Source organism: Populus trichocarpa, chromosome 5, assembly GCF_000002775.5.
Source record: "Populus trichocarpa isolate Nisqually-1 chromosome 5, P.trichocarpa_v4.1, whole genome shotgun sequence".
NCBI classification, from domain to species: Eukaryota; Viridiplantae; Streptophyta; class Magnoliopsida; order Malpighiales; family Salicaceae; genus Populus; species Populus trichocarpa.
In genome coordinates, this window is record NC_037289.2 from 23,396,080 (window position 1) to 23,416,224 (window position 20,145).

At 34.7% G+C, this 20,145-nt stretch overlaps 1 protein-coding gene and 2 pseudogenes across 3 annotated transcripts; 1 reads left to right on the forward strand and 2 right to left on the reverse strand.

Moving 5' to 3' along the window:
* The first annotated feature begins 1,946 nt into the window (after nt 1-1,946).
* LOC7477654 (uncharacterized) lies at nt 1,947-8,946 on the forward strand. Of its 3 annotated transcripts, XM_002306873.4 has the most exons (16): nt 1,948-2,471; nt 2,569-2,630; nt 2,724-2,791; nt 3,941-4,062; nt 4,369-4,474; nt 4,600-4,651; nt 5,233-5,350; nt 5,452-5,482; nt 5,583-5,606; nt 5,776-5,900; nt 6,439-6,520; nt 6,873-6,995; nt 7,127-7,180; nt 7,305-7,374; nt 7,969-8,002; nt 8,332-8,946. In XM_002306873.4, the coding sequence occupies exons 1-16, from the start codon at nt 2,273-2,275 to the stop codon at nt 8,679-8,681; spliced, it is 1,620 nt and encodes a 539-aa protein (XP_002306909.3). In that variant the 5' UTR covers nt 1,948-2,272; the 3' UTR covers nt 8,682-8,946. The 3 variants fall into 3 exon arrangements, with proteins under 3 accessions (XP_024458175.2, XP_024458176.2, XP_002306909.3); XM_024602407.2 differs by lacking the exon at nt 7,969-8,002 and having other exon boundaries at nt 1,947-2,471; XM_024602408.2 differs by lacking the exon at nt 6,873-6,995 and having other exon boundaries at nt 1,947-2,471.
* Nucleotides 8,947-9,969: 1,023 nt separating this feature from the next.
* LOC112327623 (cytochrome P450 83B1-like) lies at nt 9,970-10,536 on the reverse strand (annotated as a pseudogene).
* A 1,413-nt stretch (nt 10,537-11,949) lies between these two features.
* On the reverse strand, nt 11,950-14,122 carry LOC7477655 (cytochrome P450 83B1-like; annotated as a pseudogene).
* Between the last annotated feature and the right edge of the window lie 6,023 nt (nt 14,123-20,145).

Genomic DNA, 20,145 nt, shown 5'->3' on the forward strand with positions numbered 1-20,145 from the left:
TAAAAAGAAGTCAAGTAAGCTCAGGATAATCTGTTAAGCACTATTCTCATATAATGAGACCATATAATCTGATAAAAAAAATAAAAATAAATGATAAAGCCTAATTCCAAAATAAAACACAATATTAGATGATAAAATCAGGGAAAATAGTCAGTTAAAAAAACCAAGTCAACTAGGTTAACTCGCAAAACTCGTAACCTAGATTACCAGACCAGAGCAACCCAGTAAAAAGCAAATTTAACGTTGAAGGACCTGTGATCTAGGTTGTGAGACCAAGATAACCTATTAGAAAAAAAATGACTCGGTTTAACCGGGTTAAAAATACAAAAATCTACGACCTTGATTATAAGATCAAGATATCGCTATAGAAAGCATACTAAAAGAGATTACGAATCTCAATTCTCAACTGACCGAGGGATAAATTGAAAAAAAAAGTTAATTAAAAAAAGACAAAAAATAATATGAGTCAATTCAAGTTAACCCGTTAAACACTATTCTCAAGCCATGAGAAAATGACCTGATACAAAGCAAACAAAACAAATCAATCATGAAAACTTAATTATCAATCAACCAAATATTAAAAAATAATATCAATAAAAAAAGTTTTAAAAAAACTAGATCAATCGGGTTAACTTGTCAAATCCATGACTCATGTCATGAGATTGAGACAACTCAATAAAAATATAATATTAAATGATAAAATAAATAAAAACATTGATTTAAAAAAAACAAAGAAGAAACCAAAAAAAACCATAGTGCTTTAAAAAAACTCAGGTCAATCTGTCAAACTCACAATCTATTTCACGAGAATAAGATAACCCAATAAAAAATAAATTTAATATTAAATAATAATATATATTTTTTAAAACATTAATTAAAAAAATCAAAGAAGAAAAGAAAACAGAACACTATTTATTACAGGAATAAGGAGAGGTACCGTAAAACTCCATTCTCTTTAATTTTTTCTTATTAATTGTCAATGTCAATGTTAATTAATTGTTAATAGTTATCTAGATAAATGTCGAGAATGAAGGAAGGAAGGCGGGGAGAGAGAAAAATAAACAACTACAAGTGGACGAGAAAAAATTGCAGCAAGGAAATAAAATTACGAGTTCCCCTGCTTTATAAAACACAAGATAGTCATTTTTGACAAGCTGTTCACCAAATTCTTCTCCACGTGGGACAGCACACTTGATTTTCCATGTACAAGAAGAGGTCTTATCTCTGGAAAACAGGAAAAAAAAGTCTTCTATACTGAGCCTGTTGCGTGGCAAACGAAGATAAACATCATATACCTTTCGCGTGCAAAAATAAATATCTGCATGAAGATAAAATTTCATCGTTCTAAAGCTATAATTATTAAGATTTACTTTACAGAATACATAGATAGAGAAAGATTAAATTTGTGACCCATAAAAAATAAATAGAATATTTTCTTGTAATGTTTATCTTTCTATTTATTTATTCTTATAAAATAAATCTTAATAAAATATTATTAATTACAGCTTAATTACAATAAAATTTATAGCACAAAGAGGGCAGATTTAATATTATGATGTAGAATATGTTTTAAAAATATTTTTAATTAAAAACACATTGAAATTATAATTTTTTTTATATTAACATAACAAAATAATCAAATTAACTCATTATACTTTCAACCTTTAAATCATGGATTTACGGTTCAACTTATAAAATTAAATTGATTTTTTTTTATTAATATTAGTGTTCGGACCAGTTTATGTGTACTTTAACTAATCTTATAAATTTTAAAATTTATATAAATTTTTAGTTTCATTATATTAACAATCATACTACTTAAACTTGAGAATAAAGTATTATCCTCTTATTTTTATAATAAAAAGATAAAGGAAATTTTAAAATAGCGGGAATGAGAGGGAGAGGGAGAGAGAAGATACAAATTGTATAAAACAAAGAGAAACAAAATCCAACCGTCTCCTCCATACCATACTTTACTTCCTTTAATAATAAATAAAAAGTAGCTCTTCCTGGAAGAGCCAAACAATCCCTTTTTTATTCCTTTATTCTCTAATTTCTCACGCTTCCATTTTGAAAATTAGGGTTCTCTTACCTTGCTCTCCTTTCACAGTCAAATCTCTAAACCCTGACGCCCCCGATCTCTCCTACTAGCCGTTACTCCCTCTTTCCCGCCAATTTTACTTCATCTCAGCCGTTCACCACTCTCCATCTAAAACACTAACCGTTAGATCTGCGCCTTTTTTCTACCAGCTTCTTTTCAATCTCGCCGGAAATGTCGGCTGTTGAAGCGGAGAAGAAGGCTGCAGAGGAGACGAAGGTAGAAGAGAAAGGAGGGGAGCTGTTGTTCTGTGGCGCCACCTGTTGGAATGTTGTTGGTCGCAAGAAAGGTGCACAGGAAGGCAACTTGGTCTCCCCTAGTCGGCTACGTCCTCTTGTTGGTGTCGATATCCGCGTCGTTGCCTCAGGTTCCGGTGAGTTCCATTTCCCCAATTGCCTAGTTACACGTTTATAGCACATATAAATTGGCACTTCTGATTGGTTATTTTATTACGTCACCTTTTGGTGTAGCGTCGTGTCACTGTGTGGCATTGGATGTTGAGGGGCGTTGCTACACATGGGGACGCAATGAGGCACGGACTCAACTCATCTCTAAAGCTGTTTGGTAAATTTAGCTAGTCTATGTTAATATCAGTCAATTAATGGAGCTTAGCTTGTGTTTACAGAGGGGGCAACTAGGTCACGGAGACACGATTCAGCGCGATAGACCAACAGTCGTTTCTGAACTTTCCAAGTAAGTTGTTGGAGCCATTGCTATTATATTTGATTGGCTTATTGTAATACACATGTAGATAGGAGTGTTGTTTTGGATCTTTAGGTGGACTTCTAACCGGTATTGCATTTGAAGTAACTGGGGAAAGGATGAGCTTTGAAATTGATAAAGTTTGTATGGATTTCTTAGGTTTCCGTGTGATTAGGTGTTTGATCAGCATCAATAAAAGTATATTTAGGAGTTTTATGGTCACTGGCAGAGTTACCAGGCACTACAGAAGCAGATATGAGTTTTTGTTGGGAGTGAGATTGGAAAATTTCTGAGTTCTAACGAAAAGTTTAGGCTGAGTCCTCATTTCTTTGGTGTTGGGTGCGGTGTGTTCTGAAAATGTGACATCACCGAGCAGGAAGTGCTTCCAGACCTTGATCTGTAGCATTTCTTTGTCAAAATGATGACATGTAATATTCAAGGGAGCATGCAAATTGTTATGAGTGTATAGACTGGTCATATGCTTGTTTGTCATTTCTATGATGTGTTTGTACCTGGTTCACAATAAGAAATCTCTTAAGAATGTTTGTCAATGCAAAATACTTTTTACCATACTTAGGGAAATACCAGGATACACCTCTTTATGTAAAATTTACAGTTTAGAAGAAAGGCTTGAAGATTTGTGTGAACCTGTTATAGCATGAGGGAATGGTTAGTGCTATTTTGGAAGAGTTTTCTCAACTTTTATTTTTAACTCTATAGCAAGTTATCAAGATATTGACCAGCGGAAGATTTCACTGGAAAATTATCTCTGTCCCACTCATTTTCAAAATTCATTTTTGTGACTTCTGAATGAGGTTGTGTAATTGGGAATAGGTGATTATTGTGAGAAGAGTTGTTCTTTAAAGAAATTTGTCATTCTACCTTGCACCAATTCAGAACTTGTCTGAATGGAGTACCTTGCTCTAGTGACCTGGTTGGCAGTTTTGTGTCTTCCTGGATTTCCTTCTTTCTAATATATTTTTTTTCTCCTTTATAAAAAATGAATCAGGTCTGATGATTTGAAACTTGGTGATTATTGTGAGAGGAGTTTATCTAGAAAGAATCGTAGAAATTTCTGTTTTGCTAACTAAAGAAATGTTGATAAATATTTCTACTAACCCTTGTTGGTTTTCTCTGAAGGTATAAACTTATTAGAGCTGGAGCTGGTAGGAGCCATTCAGTAGTGGTTACTGAAGATGGTTTATCTCTTGCATTTGGCTGGAATAAACATGGGCAGCTGGGCTCTGGCTCAGCAAGAAATGGTAAATCCATCTTCTAGATCATGTTGAATGGAATTTCAAGGGTTTGATACTTTGGATAGGATGTTTGCATTTAAAAATCATTCTGATATTCTCATTGAAGGGTGTGAAATATTTTTTTCTTTTCTTGACTAGCTTTGGATTGTTGCATTTTCAAAAGGAGCTTAAAAAAGGAATGCTGTTAATATAAGTTGCATGTTTTTATTAAAAGATGTTAATTGGATGTAGAGTGTTTGTTGTATGTCTCCTGACGTGTCCAATTTCAGATATCAACCTTCTAGTTCATTCTTTTGCTCTACTTCTTTGTAGAAATTGAGTCATCTCCTGTTCGCTGTCTTGTGTCTGATGTCAAAACTACTGCTTGTGGCGCTGACTTCACAGTGTGGCTATCCTCTGTTGAAGGAGCTTCTATATTGTATGGTTTGTGGATGTGTTTGAGTTCTGTTTTTCTTGGTTGTACAGCTGAACAACTTCATGGCTAATTGTTATCATTTTACTCAGATTACTTACTGATTTGCACAATGTTCTTTTGGTATCTAGATCTGCAGGCCTTCCACAGTATGGTCAACTTGGACATGGAACGGACAAAGAGGTATGTTTGAAGCAGATCTTTCTTTTATTTTCTGAGCATTTCATTAATGTTGAATCATCCTAGATACACTGTCGCAGCTACATTCTGTGGCTTTGTGTGCTAAGCTCAACAGCAACAATAAAGTATAGAACAGATTTATATGGCCCCTTTTGTGTATGTTATTTGTACTGGCATCAGGCTTGGGTACCCAGGGAAGTAATAAAGGTGCATGGTACCATCTGATAGTGAATTTAGATGTCAAATCATCTGACTTGTTTGCATTGCCAATCACTTTCTACCATTGAATATCCTAAGCCTTTTCAAATCACTTTGCTGTGTCCAGTTTCTCGTATTCTGAGATGGCACCACAGCAGTCCAAGCATTGCAAATATATTTATTCTTGTCCTTTTACATTAAGAGGCACATCTGATTGATGTAGGTCGTTTTTGAGGCTTTTAAATGTTTTAGGAGTGTACAAAATATCTGGAATCTAGTTCATCTCTTTGTAAATTAAGTAACTTGTGCTTGTCAGGTAGCTACACTTTGTCATGTCATTACTTGTTTCCAGTTACAGATTTTAATGTGACTTTGGGTGCTTGCAGTACAATACAAAAGACAGCTCAGTCAGGCTGGCATATGAAGCCCAACCTCGCCCTAGAGCGATAGCTTCTCTTGCTGGGGAAACCATTGTGAAAGTTGCATGTGGAACAAATCATACAGGTTATTGTCTAACACATTCTCTCTCCTGCCTCTCAATTTTCATCACACCCTCGTTGACATGCTTTAGTTTGTTGATTGACCAATTCATTATGGGAATTCAGTGGCTGTGGATTCAAATGGTTATGTTTACACGTAAGTACGTTCCTGCTTGATCCACTTTATACACTTTGTTTTGTTCCCATGTATCTAAAATTCACTTATATTTGCAAATTGTTTCTGTTGGTATGTTTAGGTGGGGCTTCGGAGGTTATGGAAGGTTTGTACTCTGTGCTTGACATTGGTCTCTGTGAGTCATACTGTTGTGGACAACTGAAGCATTTTGGACTTAGATAAATTAAAGATTTTGAAATCTTGTACATGGTAACATGGTATCTTGCTTCTTTTCTATTTCAAAATTCATGTAATTCCATGATTTTGCCTTGTAGGCTTGGACATAGAGAGCAGAAGGATGAGTGGGTCCCTCGGCGCGTGGACATCTTCACAAAGCACAATGTTTTGCCTCCTGGTGCAGTTATTTCAGCTGGTTCTGTGAGTTCTGCTTGTACTGCAGGTATTATATGTTAGTGACTGGCATGTTATACTGATTTTTTGTTTTGAGGGATGCTAGAAACCATAGGTTGGACCAACTAGAGGACCCAACAATTTTATTTGTGGAACATAACGTACCTCAGACAAGTAGAAACAAAATTGTCAAAAAAGCCCTAAATTTCTTCTTTTCTTGGATTGCATCGCTTCCTGGTTATGATTGTTATTCAGACTAAATGCCATCCCAAAATATGGTGCTCACAAAGTTTCTCAAAGTTAGAAGATGGATTCATGTTCTAGGAAATGACAATGAGCATCACTGTTGAATGTAGATGCTTTTAAGATGACTTGATGCATTGTTTACATCATTCATCAATTAGATGGGAAGTTTTAGAATGGCTTCCAGATGATATCCAGGTTTATATATTATTCAGAGGACATGATTTACAATATAATTTTATACCCTATCAAGCTTTTCGAACTAGCCATTGGCTGGCTCTGGTTCAGCCTTGTTGTATCAGTAAATTTTCTTTCCAAATATATGACCCTGTTCCAATTTCCAGGAGGTGGACAGTTGTATATGTGGGGCAAAATAAAAAATACTGGTGATGACTGGATGTATCCTAAACCTCTCATGGATTTAAGGTTCTTCCTGATGCCATTTTTATATTACTGTCATCTTTTTCACTTTTGATTTAGCAGCGTTTAATTGTTTTGTTTTGTCATTGAAGCCCTACTTTCTCTTATGAATCCTTTTCTGCTATTATGTAAAGACATTGATGTTCTGTGTTCTAATTATGTTTGATTTAGCAATGCCTGCACAATAATATAATTATTGATACTAATGTTGGTTAACTTGTGAATCGCCTCTGTGTATTGGAATATTTGATATTAATGGCTTATACAAAGTTTGAGATTCCTTCATTTCTTCAATAAAATGGTTTTGATGTGCAAGTAAAAAATAAATATCCAATTTTTGGGGTCTTTTTGCATACAGTGGTTGGAATTTACGTTGCATGGATTCAGGAAACATGCATCATTTTGTTGGTGCTGATAACTCCTGCATAAGTTGGGGGTATGCTCTGAATGGAGAACTGGGATATGGCCCTAATGGTCAAAAGTATGTATTTTTTAACACTAGGCATTTCTGTGGTCCTTTATTTTATCTCTACTTTTCACTTCTTGTTTATTTCTGCACTTCAGGTCTTCTTTATCCTTACTTTTTACTTTTTGTTTATTTCTGCACTTCAGGTCTTCGGCAGTGCCCAAGAAGGTAGATATTCTGGAGGGCATGCATGTTATTGGGTGAGCAGCTACTAGTACTAGTATTATTGTTATTATATTTATTTAATTAAAATTTATGTATCGATAACAATATATGCTTCAATTGTTCGTTTGGACTTAACAATGAGAGCTTTTCCCTTTCTAGTGTTGCATGTGGCACGGGCCATTCCATGGTCATAGTTGACAGGACGAATGTTGGTGATGGACTTGATCAGGTAATAAGTTTAGAATTGGTCTTCCTGGGATTGCAAGCCAAGTGCACTTTCTGTGCCATTACGTTCAGTTGCTGGTTTCTTATTTTTTGTTTGATGGTGTTGTTTTGCTCATACTCATGTCATCAATAAAATAAAGCAACTATATGGTTGCAACAAAAATCTACTTATTGTTAACTTTTGATGTTTTCTCAAAAAAAAAAAAAATTTATTTGGTGGAAAGTGGAAACAGGATATATGTTTTGGAATTACACCCTGCTCATGTTGGTCGGCAATTTTCCTTTTAAGAAGATAACTCAGTTCATGTGATTGACACTGCAGGCTTATGTTCAAAATACTGAGGATCCATATTAAATCTTTCAAAATATGGATCCTCAGAATTGTCCATGGAATTCCCAGTCATGAATCCTTGGCAGTGACAAATGACTCGTTTTAAAGTCCCTCTGTATTTTGTTGGATATTACGTGGTTCTTTAGATATGGCATTATCAAAGTTGGTTTGTGGGTGTATATCTGTGTATACATGCGCGCGCGCGTGTGCTGTTTGATTTATGCTAATTACATGAATACTCATGTGTAACACTTGTGGTCTTAACAGCTTGATGTCTATGATGGCAAAGCTTCTGATGAAGGTATGCTAAATGTTAAATGTACAATTCATTGATTTATTTTCTCATTGGCAAATTCCTCTACCCCTTTCTCAAAATAAATAAATAATACCTTTGCATCTGCTAGGAGCAAACATGCATAAGTAGTTTTGGCAACCAGATTTCTGCCTTGTTTACCATGGGCTAAACATAGTTATGGGCAATTTCTACGTTGCCTCAGTGATTGAGACATCTTTGATCTCTTTGTTCTGATAAGCAAAAGGCTTATACCAGAAGACACCAATGAGGGTATGACTCATCTCATCAGTGATGAGAAGTTGAATTTGACCTGTTTATTTATTATTATTCTGCAGGTAGTGGGGAGCCTGGGAGTAAAGACCATGTTAAGCAAAGTGGGAAAAAGGGAGCTGCTAAAGCTACTGATAAGTCCAGAAAGAGGAAGTCAAAGGATGCATCAGAATCTGAAGAAGAGAATAGCAATGATGAAAGTGACGCCAGTGATGATCAAGTCAATGGCCAGACAGAAAAGAAGAGCATACGTGGTGGAAAGGTTTCTGGTACGGGTCAAAGTAGAGGTGGAAAAAAATCTTCATCCGCTGGAAAGAGTACTGGACGCGGGCAGGGCCGCCCTCCATCGGCAAATAAAAGCACAAATTCTTCTCTAGAAAAAACTGGTAAGAGAGGAAGGCCACGCAAGTCATAACTAACAATTCCCAGGTTCCAATAAGAAATTTTGTTCTCTCAATGTAGAGAATTGTACCATCGCATACGTTAACTGCTGTAATTTGCGTTCATTTTTAATTGCTTTATATTTTCAATCTTCAATTGCCTCCACATTTTTTCTGTTTTCTTCACGGAAACAATTTTTATGGGCCGGCTCTTGATGGCTTGGAGGCCTAGGAGAATTGTATGATTTCAGTGGCAGCTTGTATCAAATTTTTTATATAGAATGAAATTCCTCTTCATCAGATTGCTAGAGTTATTGATGTACTATATGGGAACTTCTAGCACTGATTTCTTTCAATTGGTCTCCATTTACATTTCTGGAAAGGCTGTTCAATGCAGTAATACTACAACTGCTAACCTTTTGGGTTTGTGCATTACTCTTTGTTTATCGCTGATTCCTCGAGGGCAGCCAAAAGAAGTGCTGTTAGCTCGCGTTAGTAACTTCTTGTCTGAACTTCCGAAAGACAATGTCCTGTCACACGAAGTCAGTATCCTGGGCAGTTAAATTCTCAATTCAAACAGAGCTTTTGCACATCTTTCCAGTGGGCCAAACTGGTTCTTTAAAAAATAATATTTCTTTATCAACGTACAGTCCATGTAATATTTTTTGTTCAATGCAGTTGTAGTATTACTGCATTGAACAGCCTTTCCAGAAATGTAAATGGAGACCAATTGAAAGAAATCAGTGCTAGAAGTTCCCATATAGTAATTGAAGATTACTATATTTTTATTTTTGTTCAAAGAAATCAGTGCTAGAAATCAGTTGCAGTTTCTGGAAAGGCTGTTTTTATTTTTTTAAAAAATATTATTTTGATATATTTTTGAGTAAAAAATATTTTGAAAAACAACTGCAACCACACTCCTAAATAGACTGAGATGAAACTCAAACCGCAATGCTCTCAATTGTTTTACCAAGAATCATTATGCATTAAAATCTGGGTCGATCATCGTATTGTAGTCCCTTTTTTTGTATTCCAGTTACTATAGCTAAACTGAAATTGAGCGAAGAGAAGTAAATATTCATCTTCGGTATTTCAAATTTTATAGTAGACTTTGGTCTTGGGCCTCTTGGCTGGTGTTTCGTACCGACCTATATTGCCCTTTTCGGAATTCTCTCTTGGGACTAGTAATGGCACTTTTGGTTGTAATCTCTGGGTGTCATTAACAAAAGATTTTAGATAAAGCAATTTACTGGAAGGGTGGCCTCTAGGGCTGGCTCCACCATAGTTTAAAACCTGGATTATGCTGTGCGTTCTTTATAATCAACAAGCTGATATTGAACAAAAGGAAATATCTAGCTATGAGCTATGATTCCTTTATGTAACATTTCCCATCACACAAATGCCTTAAGGCACAAGGCAGAGAGCATCCCTCATGCGAGGAACAAGACCGGGGAGCACATCATCAATGTCCCAGATGGCATTTCCCAGTCAAATTTATGAAGAAGATTGGCAAGTGAGAGCTCCACAGTGGCAAGTCCTATAAATATTCCAGGACAAATTCTTCGACCAGCGCCAAATGGTATTAGCTCAAAATCATTTCCTTTCAAGTCAGTAGAACTCAACTCACATGGATTCTTCCAAGCTTTTGGGTCTCTTCTAATAGCCCAAGCATTTACATAGACTAAGGTTTCGGCTGGTATTTCGTATCCATTTAGTAATGGTGCTGGTGGTTGCGATCTCATGTTCTCCTTAACCACAGCTTTAAGATAAGGCAATTGCTGGACATCATCTTCATTCGCAAACCCTTTCTTTCCCAGAAAAAATTCTAACTTCTTCTTCTTGAGCTTTTTTCATTGCCTCAGGATTCTTCACAGAAAGGCCATGGCCCATTCACAGTAACAGCAGATGTTTCTGTCCTGTTCCGCCAAGAAATATGTCCTGTAAGGATGCAAAACAAAATCAAACAATAATATCATGGACACCTGTAAATTTCTTTCAGAACTAAGAAGTACCGCTCCTTGATTCTGTCCCTATTTTATTAGCCCTTTTAACTTCAAAGTTCAAAGGTCAATTTAACATTATTTTTTTGCTAATCTTTCTTTGATTTTGTATTAGATACAAATTTAACAAAAAAATCTATAAAAAATAGAAAATTTAATCTTTCTAAAACTTAATTTTTGAAATGTTTAATCATTAAAACCAAAAAAATGGTTAAAATTAATTTTTATTGATTTTAAGTTCAAAATCGATGAAAACTTAAATTGAGGAAGCAATTTATACCTTATGTGTTTGTTTTTGTAGTTAAACATACTTTTTAAATGTTTTATGTTCGAAAAAGTATTAAATTAATAATTTTTAGTCTTTACTGATCGAGGCCAGCATGCTTTATCTGATATGAAAATGTGTATATATTGCCATACATCGTAGACGTACCAAAGTTATATTTGGCCCTGCAAGGATAAAGTTAGATGACGGCAGTAATCCTTAATCATATGCCAATTCTGTTATGGCAAAACATTTATATACTTGAAACCGATGCTAGATGAGAGGCTTACTCATATTTGTTTTTGTATTTTAAAAAATTGTTTTTTTTTAAATTAATATTTTTTTAGTATTTTCAAATCATTTTGATGCATTGATGTCAAAAATAAGTTTTTAAAAATAAAAATATATTATTTTAATGTATTTCTAGGTGAAAATTACTTTAAAAAACAACCGCAATCGTAATCATACTTTCAAACACTCCCTTAAATTGGCTAGGGGTCAATAAAAACATGATGGCTTATGAAAAGAATTTAGTCCAAACCACATATTAAATTTAGTGCCATATTGCATGATTGCTAAACCGATATAATTTAACTGGTCAACTCTTAATGAGTTAATTTTCATTTTAAATTGTTTTAGATATTGATTCGGTGAAACTTGATTAATTTGATGGGTTAATCCAGTTAAATTTAAGTAAAACTTAGGTTAACTCCAAGAAATAAATAAATTTTTTTGAAATAATACAATCAATCCAGATTTACCCTGTGACTGACTTAATGACTCAACAACTCGAGTTCTAAATCATATTAAACTAGAATTGAGTTTAATATCTGTGATAAATTTCAACCAAGTACGTGCACGCCTATTTCCGAAATACTGCAATACCATGACAGGAAGAGAGATTTCAGTGCCTTGGGCAAATCTGTGACCTGTTCCATTGTTGAGTTAAAATAATTTTATGTGTGGCCACATTCTGCATTTCGGCCAGGTTTACTGACCCTAATAATCTCTTGATTGCATTCCATGAAACTTACAACCTTATCAACGTACAGTCCATGTATTATTTATAAATTATAACTAGCTATACGAAGATATAATGGTGAAACCTAGTAACGGTATAATAGATGAAAAAAAGAAGCAGCAAGATACGAAGATATGCTGATCATGATCACATACTTTCAGCTAGGAGAAATTGGTGAAACTTAGTCTTTCAACAGTTGGCCTAGGATTCAAGTTGTAGCTAGCTATAACGGCGAGGGAAACTACCCCTGTTTGTGTGGATAAAACGAGACAGATTGATATGGCTCCGTATAGTACATTACAACATCAAACACTTGATATATGAAAATAGTTCCTAGCCATAAGGCATAAAGCGTTTTTCTTGTGCGTGCTGAGACCCGGCAGAACGTCCATGTCTATGTCTTCAGCTTTCAATCCTTGCGGCATTTCCCAGTCAAAGTTGTAAAGAAGATTAGCAAGTGCAAGCTCCACAGTCACAGCTCCCATATGTATCCCTGGACAGCCTCTTCGACCGGTACCAAATGGTATCAGTTCATAATCTTGTCCTTTAAAGTCTACCGACTTGCCAAAGAATCTTTCAGGATAGAACTCTTCTGGGATTTCCCACGCTTCAGGATCCCTTCCAATTGCCCACGCATTCACAAAAACTAGAGTTCTAGCTGGTATATCATACCCATCTATGTTGCAATTTTGTATTGTTTCTCGTGGGAGTAGCAATGGAGCCGCTGGATGCAATCTCCATGTCTCTTTCACCACTGCCTTCAGACATGGTAATCTTAAGAGATCGTCTTCTTTCACGAGTTTTCTGTCACCAACTAAATTTCTAACTTCTTCTTGGACTTTGTTCATCACTCTAGGTTCCTTCATTAGAGCTGTCATGGCCCACTCCAAGGTGCCTGCACTTGTGTCTGTACCAGCAACAAATTAATATGTTCTGCCAACAAAAAGATAAAGGTCTACATATATAAGAAGCGATGCATATCTTTTCCACGGAAGAAAACTAAAGAATCTCTAGTGAAAGCTATACATGACAAAAACAAAATGAATTGAGAAACTTATTGATGACCATTAGCACTGCTTTGATGTGATCCCGATTGAGATCAAATGCAAATGAGCGTTCCTTTTTCAGGCGAAGTAACACGTCAATGATGTCCTCTTTCTCAGGTTTGGTTCTCTTTGGATCCAGGTGCTCGTCAATTATTTCTTGGTAGAAAACATCAAATTCGCTGAAATTCTTTTCCAGGCGAGCCATCAATCCAGTGAGTTTATCAATCCATCCCATGAAAGGAAGATAATCCGAAACAAAAAGACTAGCCGCCATGGCCTGTGCTTCATTAAGAAGGTTATGAAATTTACTTCTTTCACTACCTTGATCCTCATAACTCTTCCCAAAGGCAACTCTACAAATTATGGAGCTTGTAAGGGCAGTCACTGCTTCACTCAAGTTGGCAGTCCTGGAAGCATCGGCTGCTTTCCTTATTTTTTGAATCATACAAGAAACCTCATTTTCACGAATGGAATGAAAAGATTGCACTCGTTTCAAGTTAAAGAGTCGAAGAACACAAATCTTCCTCATCTCCCTCCAATAATCACCATATGGTGTAAAAGCCAAGTCTAGGCCGTTATAAGACAATTTTTGCTGGCCATGTAAGGAAGGCCTACCAGAGAACTCCAGATAATGCTTTCCCATAACCTCTTTGGCCATTTTAGCTGAAGAAACTACCAGAGTTGGCACAAAACCTCGTCTCAAGGACATGAGCGGCCCGTATTTGTGCGAGAGTTGCCACAGGTAATGGTGAGGGGGTGATTTGTACTGTACAAATTGATGCAAGTTACCGATTAAAGGAAGTCCATAGGGACCAGGCGGAAGAAGAATTTTTCTTTTGGTTCTGTAAGTTTGGAGAAGAAACAAGACGAAGATAAAGAAAGCTCCAAGGAAGAAAAACATTGCCATCGTGGTCTATAGCTTTGTGGATGTAGCAGTTTATGGCTTTCCTTTCATTTATACATCAAGTTTTAAGAGAGAATCCATTTTTCTTATCTCCTCTTCTGCTATCTACTACCCGCTATACTAATCTATTGTCTTATTTCTATTCACGATGAGCTTAATTGTGAGGAAAAAGGCTGTCTGGCCGCTTCCTTAATTAGGTGTGTGTTGCATCATGCATGCACAAGTCGATCTCTAGCTAGTTGTCCAAGGAGTGCCACGTTTTGTTGATCTCAGCTCTTGCGGACACATGCTACCGATCGATACTTTGATCATTCTAGGATAATGGCTTCCGATTTTATCCATTCGATTTGCATTGCAAAAGGGATAGAGAAGAAGACTACCAAGTCTAAATTGATAAGAAAGATGATGGCCTGTAAATTGGCATGTAGGATAGCGACGAGGAAGACTGCGGTTGTGGGCGTGATAGATAAGCTCAATTTCAAGGTTTCCACAACAAGCTTGGCCAACTTTCGTTGCTCATGTCTACGCAGGGGTGGATGTGTTATATCAAAATGCTCCCCATTTACGAGAGAGGGTTAGATTTATTTACAAAATTTGTTTGCTGACCAAAAAGATGAATATATTCAAATATCTTCAGCAAGGCAGGGGAGATATCATGTCAGGGTGAAATTGCTTGAATTAAATTATGATATTTGATTTTACCATCCTAACGAGTACTCTTGAAAATTAGCCCATTGTGCGAAAGGAACAGATTACATAGAACATCTTTACATCCTAATTTTAGGTTTTTGTTAAAAAAATTCAAAGAATTACAAGGATCAAGAGTAACATACACAAAGCTTGTTTTCTATGTTATTATTTTTAATATTTTTATATTTTCTCTTTTTTGTTTTAGATTTTTTATGTTTTGATCTTAAACTCTATTTTTTTTTAACGTTTTAGTCACTAGATATTCAGAAAAAAAAAAGAAATTCATTAAAGAAAAAAAGAAATGATTTGATCAATAACATTCTAGTCATCAAAATATCGATCTTAATGCTAATAGATTTTTTTTAAAGTGAGTTCAATGAAGAAGAGTGTTGCACTTTGAATATGTTGAAAAAAATAGATTGAGAACCACCAAGTTTTTATTAATTTGGTTGGGTTTTCCTATGATTTTTTTATAGGTGTTTCTGGGTGAAAAATAAGTTAAAATTAAGGTTTTATAATCCAAAACTTAAGATTCTAGCAATCATCAGATGTGAATAAAAAAGATAAATAACCACAGGCGATAAGTCGTTTTCCCAAGTAAATGACATGTTTTCTTATCACTGTTTTAAGAAAAGAAAGAACTATGCATGTGCTCTTGGACTTTTATCTTTTTAGCCAAGCATGCGGGCTTGGTCTTCCAAGCCTAGCAGCTTGATACTTTTTTAATTAGGTTTCTAATTAATATCCATTTTTTATTTTTTTAATTATTTAATTTAATTATTTTTTAAATAGTAATAAATCTTTTGGAAGGTTTCTATAATTTCATAATACTTCTAATATATTATTGTGATTTATGTTTGATTTTTACTCTTCTTAGATTTAAGATAGATCATTTATTTATTTTTTCGAATCTATGAGAGCAAAAATCGTATTTAATTAGCAACCATAAAGAAAATATATAATATGAAAAGGATATTCAAAGTAAAGTATTTGCATTTGTATATTTATTTTACTTTTTACTGGAAAATCAGCTTCTCATTTTAAACACGTATATTATATTTTTATTTTTTAATTAACAAATTACATAATATCCAAATATGTTTTTAAAATCAACTTGCGGGGATATTGACTAGTGTAATTCCTGATTGAGGCCCAGTTGGGCCTAGCATTCACTAGACAGCTAAAGCCGCACTTTCATTTTAGTTTTTCTTTCTATGAAAACAAGATTCAAGCCTCCTTTCGTGTCGAGTGGGCCTGGGTGTCCCTTCATGTTTTACACACTTTGATTATACATTTGGCCCCTCGTTCGTCTGCCACTGAGAGACTTCAACGGTAAAATATATATTTTTTTAATTTCTAAAAGATTTATCTTTAATATTAGTAAAAGCACGGTTAGACCGTAAAAACAAATATATCCTTCATAAGTGAGCCTTGAGCCTTGTATGAATAACGGCAGATTTTTCATATTAAAACAAGTAAAATTGGCGGAAGAACATATGGGAACAGGGTTCCTTCAATAAAACTATGAAGTGAAAGAACAATTATGGGGAGAGAAGGGAGAAAAAAAAGGGCATTATACCATTGAAAAAGTGATATATTTTAGCAATTTTTTGCTTTTCAATTGCTCCTCACTGACTGATGAGCTATATAATAAGCCAATTGGTAGGTCTATTTTATCAGAAGAAAATATTCTAGATTGGTGATGCTGTGAAGCATCTCCATGGAAAATTATGCAGGGGGGACCATGCTCAAGTATGTTTGCTTGTAAAGTCGAGCCATGTGGAAAGCTGCGAGGAAGCATCCGTTGCTCTCGATTCCAGCCACCCTACCCCCATGCTTGTTGCCATGGATTAAAAACTTTATGACTCAATTATTAGGGGTAGGTTAATTAATCATGTTTTGAGTTTGTTTTTTTATTGGTTATGAGTTTAAGTTTTTTTAGATTTAGAAGGTTTGCATAGTCGTTAATTTCAAAATTTATAGAATTAGTTAAGGTATGCATAAATTAGCCCGAAAATCACCATTAATTATATATATAAAAAATAAACTTGACGACCCTATGCAATAGCAATACACCCAAATTGGACCCATTTTTCGCACACAATTACAACAAAACTTGTGTCCAAATCAGAAACAGACATGCCATGGGAGCTGGGACTGTGAAGAGGGGTCGCGGAAATCTTCGAGTCGCTGCTATTTAGGCCTAGCCCAGATAAGGCTGTGGGCCAGAAAATGTTTGAGTTAAAGATCATTGTGGTTATTATACGGAGTCGTCAAATTAAGGAAGGACTGGATGATTGATTATCATTCAATTTTCTCTCCATGTTTTCAATTTATCATTCATGGCTCGATTTTATGAAAGGGTCTAGAAATAATTTTTTAAAATAAACTAATTTAAATGTGGATAGTTCACCTCAAACCAATACAAAATAGAACATGTTGAATATGAAAACCCAGAAAAAACTGAATCTCTCGTTGGTTATTGTCTTAAAAATATATAAAATAAATATGTATTTATAATAATTTTGGAATGAATTTCAATATTTTTAAAATAGAAACAACATGTAGACACGTTCTATTTATACTAATTGTCTCCTCTCACACGATATCCAAATACTACGCCAAGGACACTCATTATTTTTTTCTAGGTTTTTTTTTTTTTTTTTTTTTCCCCGTAAGACATCTAAACACACTAAATGATGATTCATGGCTCTACAACAATGATGGATTCATGGCTCTAAAAAATTGCTTGTCAACGATGGTCTGCGGTTTTATAATGAAATTACACTATGTTTAATTATTGCCTGCAACAAGCCAATGCTCATTGATCGAGCAAGGGAAAGAAACATTTTATCTCATTATCATCATCCCTGTCAGGGTCTTACCATGTGAGGGGCTCCACAAGACAATCCTTTAAAGAAAGAAAGTCTGAATGGTGGGCGGTCATGTGCTGTTGTACCTAAATTGCCAGTTTGATTGCTGAAATAATTTTTCATTTAGGTGTGCGAAGGCAATCCTTTGCTTTAAATGGGATTCAAATCTCAACAGAAATCTTGGATTGTAGATGAAAATGGTGTTGTGCTATTAAAATATGGCCATTAATTTAGTAGGTGTGATTGCTTTCTTTCTTTATTGATCGAATGATAGGAGACCACACAACTTCTAAAGTCTAAACAACGTACACACCAATAATGCTATTAAACTTGATTTAGCATGGTGATCTAACCCCGGTTAGAGTTATTCATATGATAAATTAATTCGAGTTAATTTAAAATGATGTTGTTTTAATATTTTTTTTAAAAAAATTATAACAATAATATTGTTTTGAAAAATAAATAAAAACCAAACTGAATGTTACTCGATTTTGATCGAGTTACATGTTGTTTCGTAGGGTCAATTAGATTTGACCATTTTAACTCACACTCGATATAATATAAAACCCAACTAATATTAAGTCATGAATCAACAAGTCATTAGATTAAATCAATCAATAAGATTGTCTTTAATATCACTAATATATACAAGGCTATAAAAAAACCTTTTAACACCTGAAAATATTGAGATTGGTAGGTTTGACTACCTTGTCATGTATATCAAATGTTTGAACCCAAAGTTTTTATATGATCATGTTGTGGGCTTGTTTATGTTGTAGCTTAAAATAACAATGGTTATAGTTAGGGCCCACGATGTTATACTAATTATAATAAGTCATTAATCTTGTCACTCTTAATAATATTATAGGGAAAATGTATAAGATTAAGCTAAAATACTTCTTAAATAGTTTGTTTTTAATTAATATGAGAATTTATTAAGCATAAAAAACAATGAAAGGACAAATAAAGTTAGCGGATTGTTGCCAAAAGACAAAACTCTCATAATTACATGAAATTATAGCTAGTTGATAAGCTACTTTATTTTACATTCTATAAACATGGCTAATACTAAAATTTTCAGCTTCATTGATAATGTTTTCGCAATCCTATAAAATAATTTTATATTGTGTCGTCTTTATGCCCACGAGCTAGATCATTAACAACGATCTTGGCAACCACTTTAATTATGATTGACATTGTATTAAAAGATATGAGTTGTTGAATAATTCCTTTTAAAGCTAGTAGTTTTGTCATTTTTGCCTGAAAGACCCCCTTTTGTTTCTAGCACTCACGCTACCCTATACAACCATTTTGATGTTTTATAATAAATCTACCCCCCATGGCTTGTTCATGTTCAAAGATGGCAACATCCTGATTACACTTGAGGTACCATGTAACAGGTTTTTTCCGTCATGCACTCAGTTAGATCCTGCCTATTAAGAGTGGTTATATGTCTTTCAAGTTTTTTTTGGACATCTCTTCATCTATTCAAATTACCTAATCTATAATTCAACATTGCACTACTGGTACACCATTTGTCCCTCCAAATAATGTTATTCTATTGATTCTACACGGCTCGTACTGTTACCACCACTTTAGCCATCAAGTCTCCATTAAAAACCTGCACCAAATTGAAAACTAATCCTACAGATTATCCAGGTGAGAAATAGATACGTACAAGCCTAGCTCCTACCAGTACTAGACTGTAAATTGGCATTTGACTAACACATGTTTTATAGATTTTCCTTCATGCCCTCAAAACAAACATGATTCACCCGTCTGAATTCCTCCCTAGAAAAGTCTCACCTTCATGAGGATACTATCATGACTAGCCCTCCATATAAAATATTTCATCTAATTCCTTTAACTTCAAATCCTCTCACATAATGAGTTTAACCTATTATAGCAATGATTTTTAACTTAAACTTATTCTCCAATCCTTTCCCTCATCTCATTAGTCGGTTAAAGAAGTGCATAAATCTTTCAAGGATGCCCTTGTCAATAGACTTCTTTTATGAATACCTGGTCATATAAATACGTCTAATTCCCTTAACCAAGCATTCTCAAAACAAAATCGGGGGGTTATAATGGGGTTGAGGTCCAATAATTTTATACACAACAAGCATGATAGGGTTGTGGTATAATACTATGGTTTTCAAATTCATTAGCTTGCCATGTAAAAACTTTCAAAACCAAACCCCACAACAAAGAACTTTGTCTATCTTTTCCTGAACCTTAGTTGAGGTCCTTATGCCTCTTTCCTAGGTGTAAGGATAACCCTTAAGAGAAAGATCAATAAGCTTGCACCCTTGCACTACTTAATAGAAACCATCAATCAAAACCTATAGATGATCATGAGTTTCATGTTTGTCCTCAGCACCAAGCATGTCATTAAAGTCCCTTGTGTATACCCATGGTAAAGTCAGAAATCTCCTTCTATTTCTAATGAGCTCCCAAGAATTCATTCATCTATTCCCATTTAAATATCCGTAAAAGCCTATAATCCTCCATCCGTCAGCCTCTTTGTCGTTTACCTCCATATCAATGTGATTTTAAGAGTATCCTTATATCACTATAATGGTCTCATTAAAATTCCATGTCATAGCTACTCCTCCCTTTCTTCCTTGTCTGTCAATCGAAAAGCAGCCTTTAAAATTTATTTATTTTATAATAGACTTAATTCTATTAATAGTAACCATG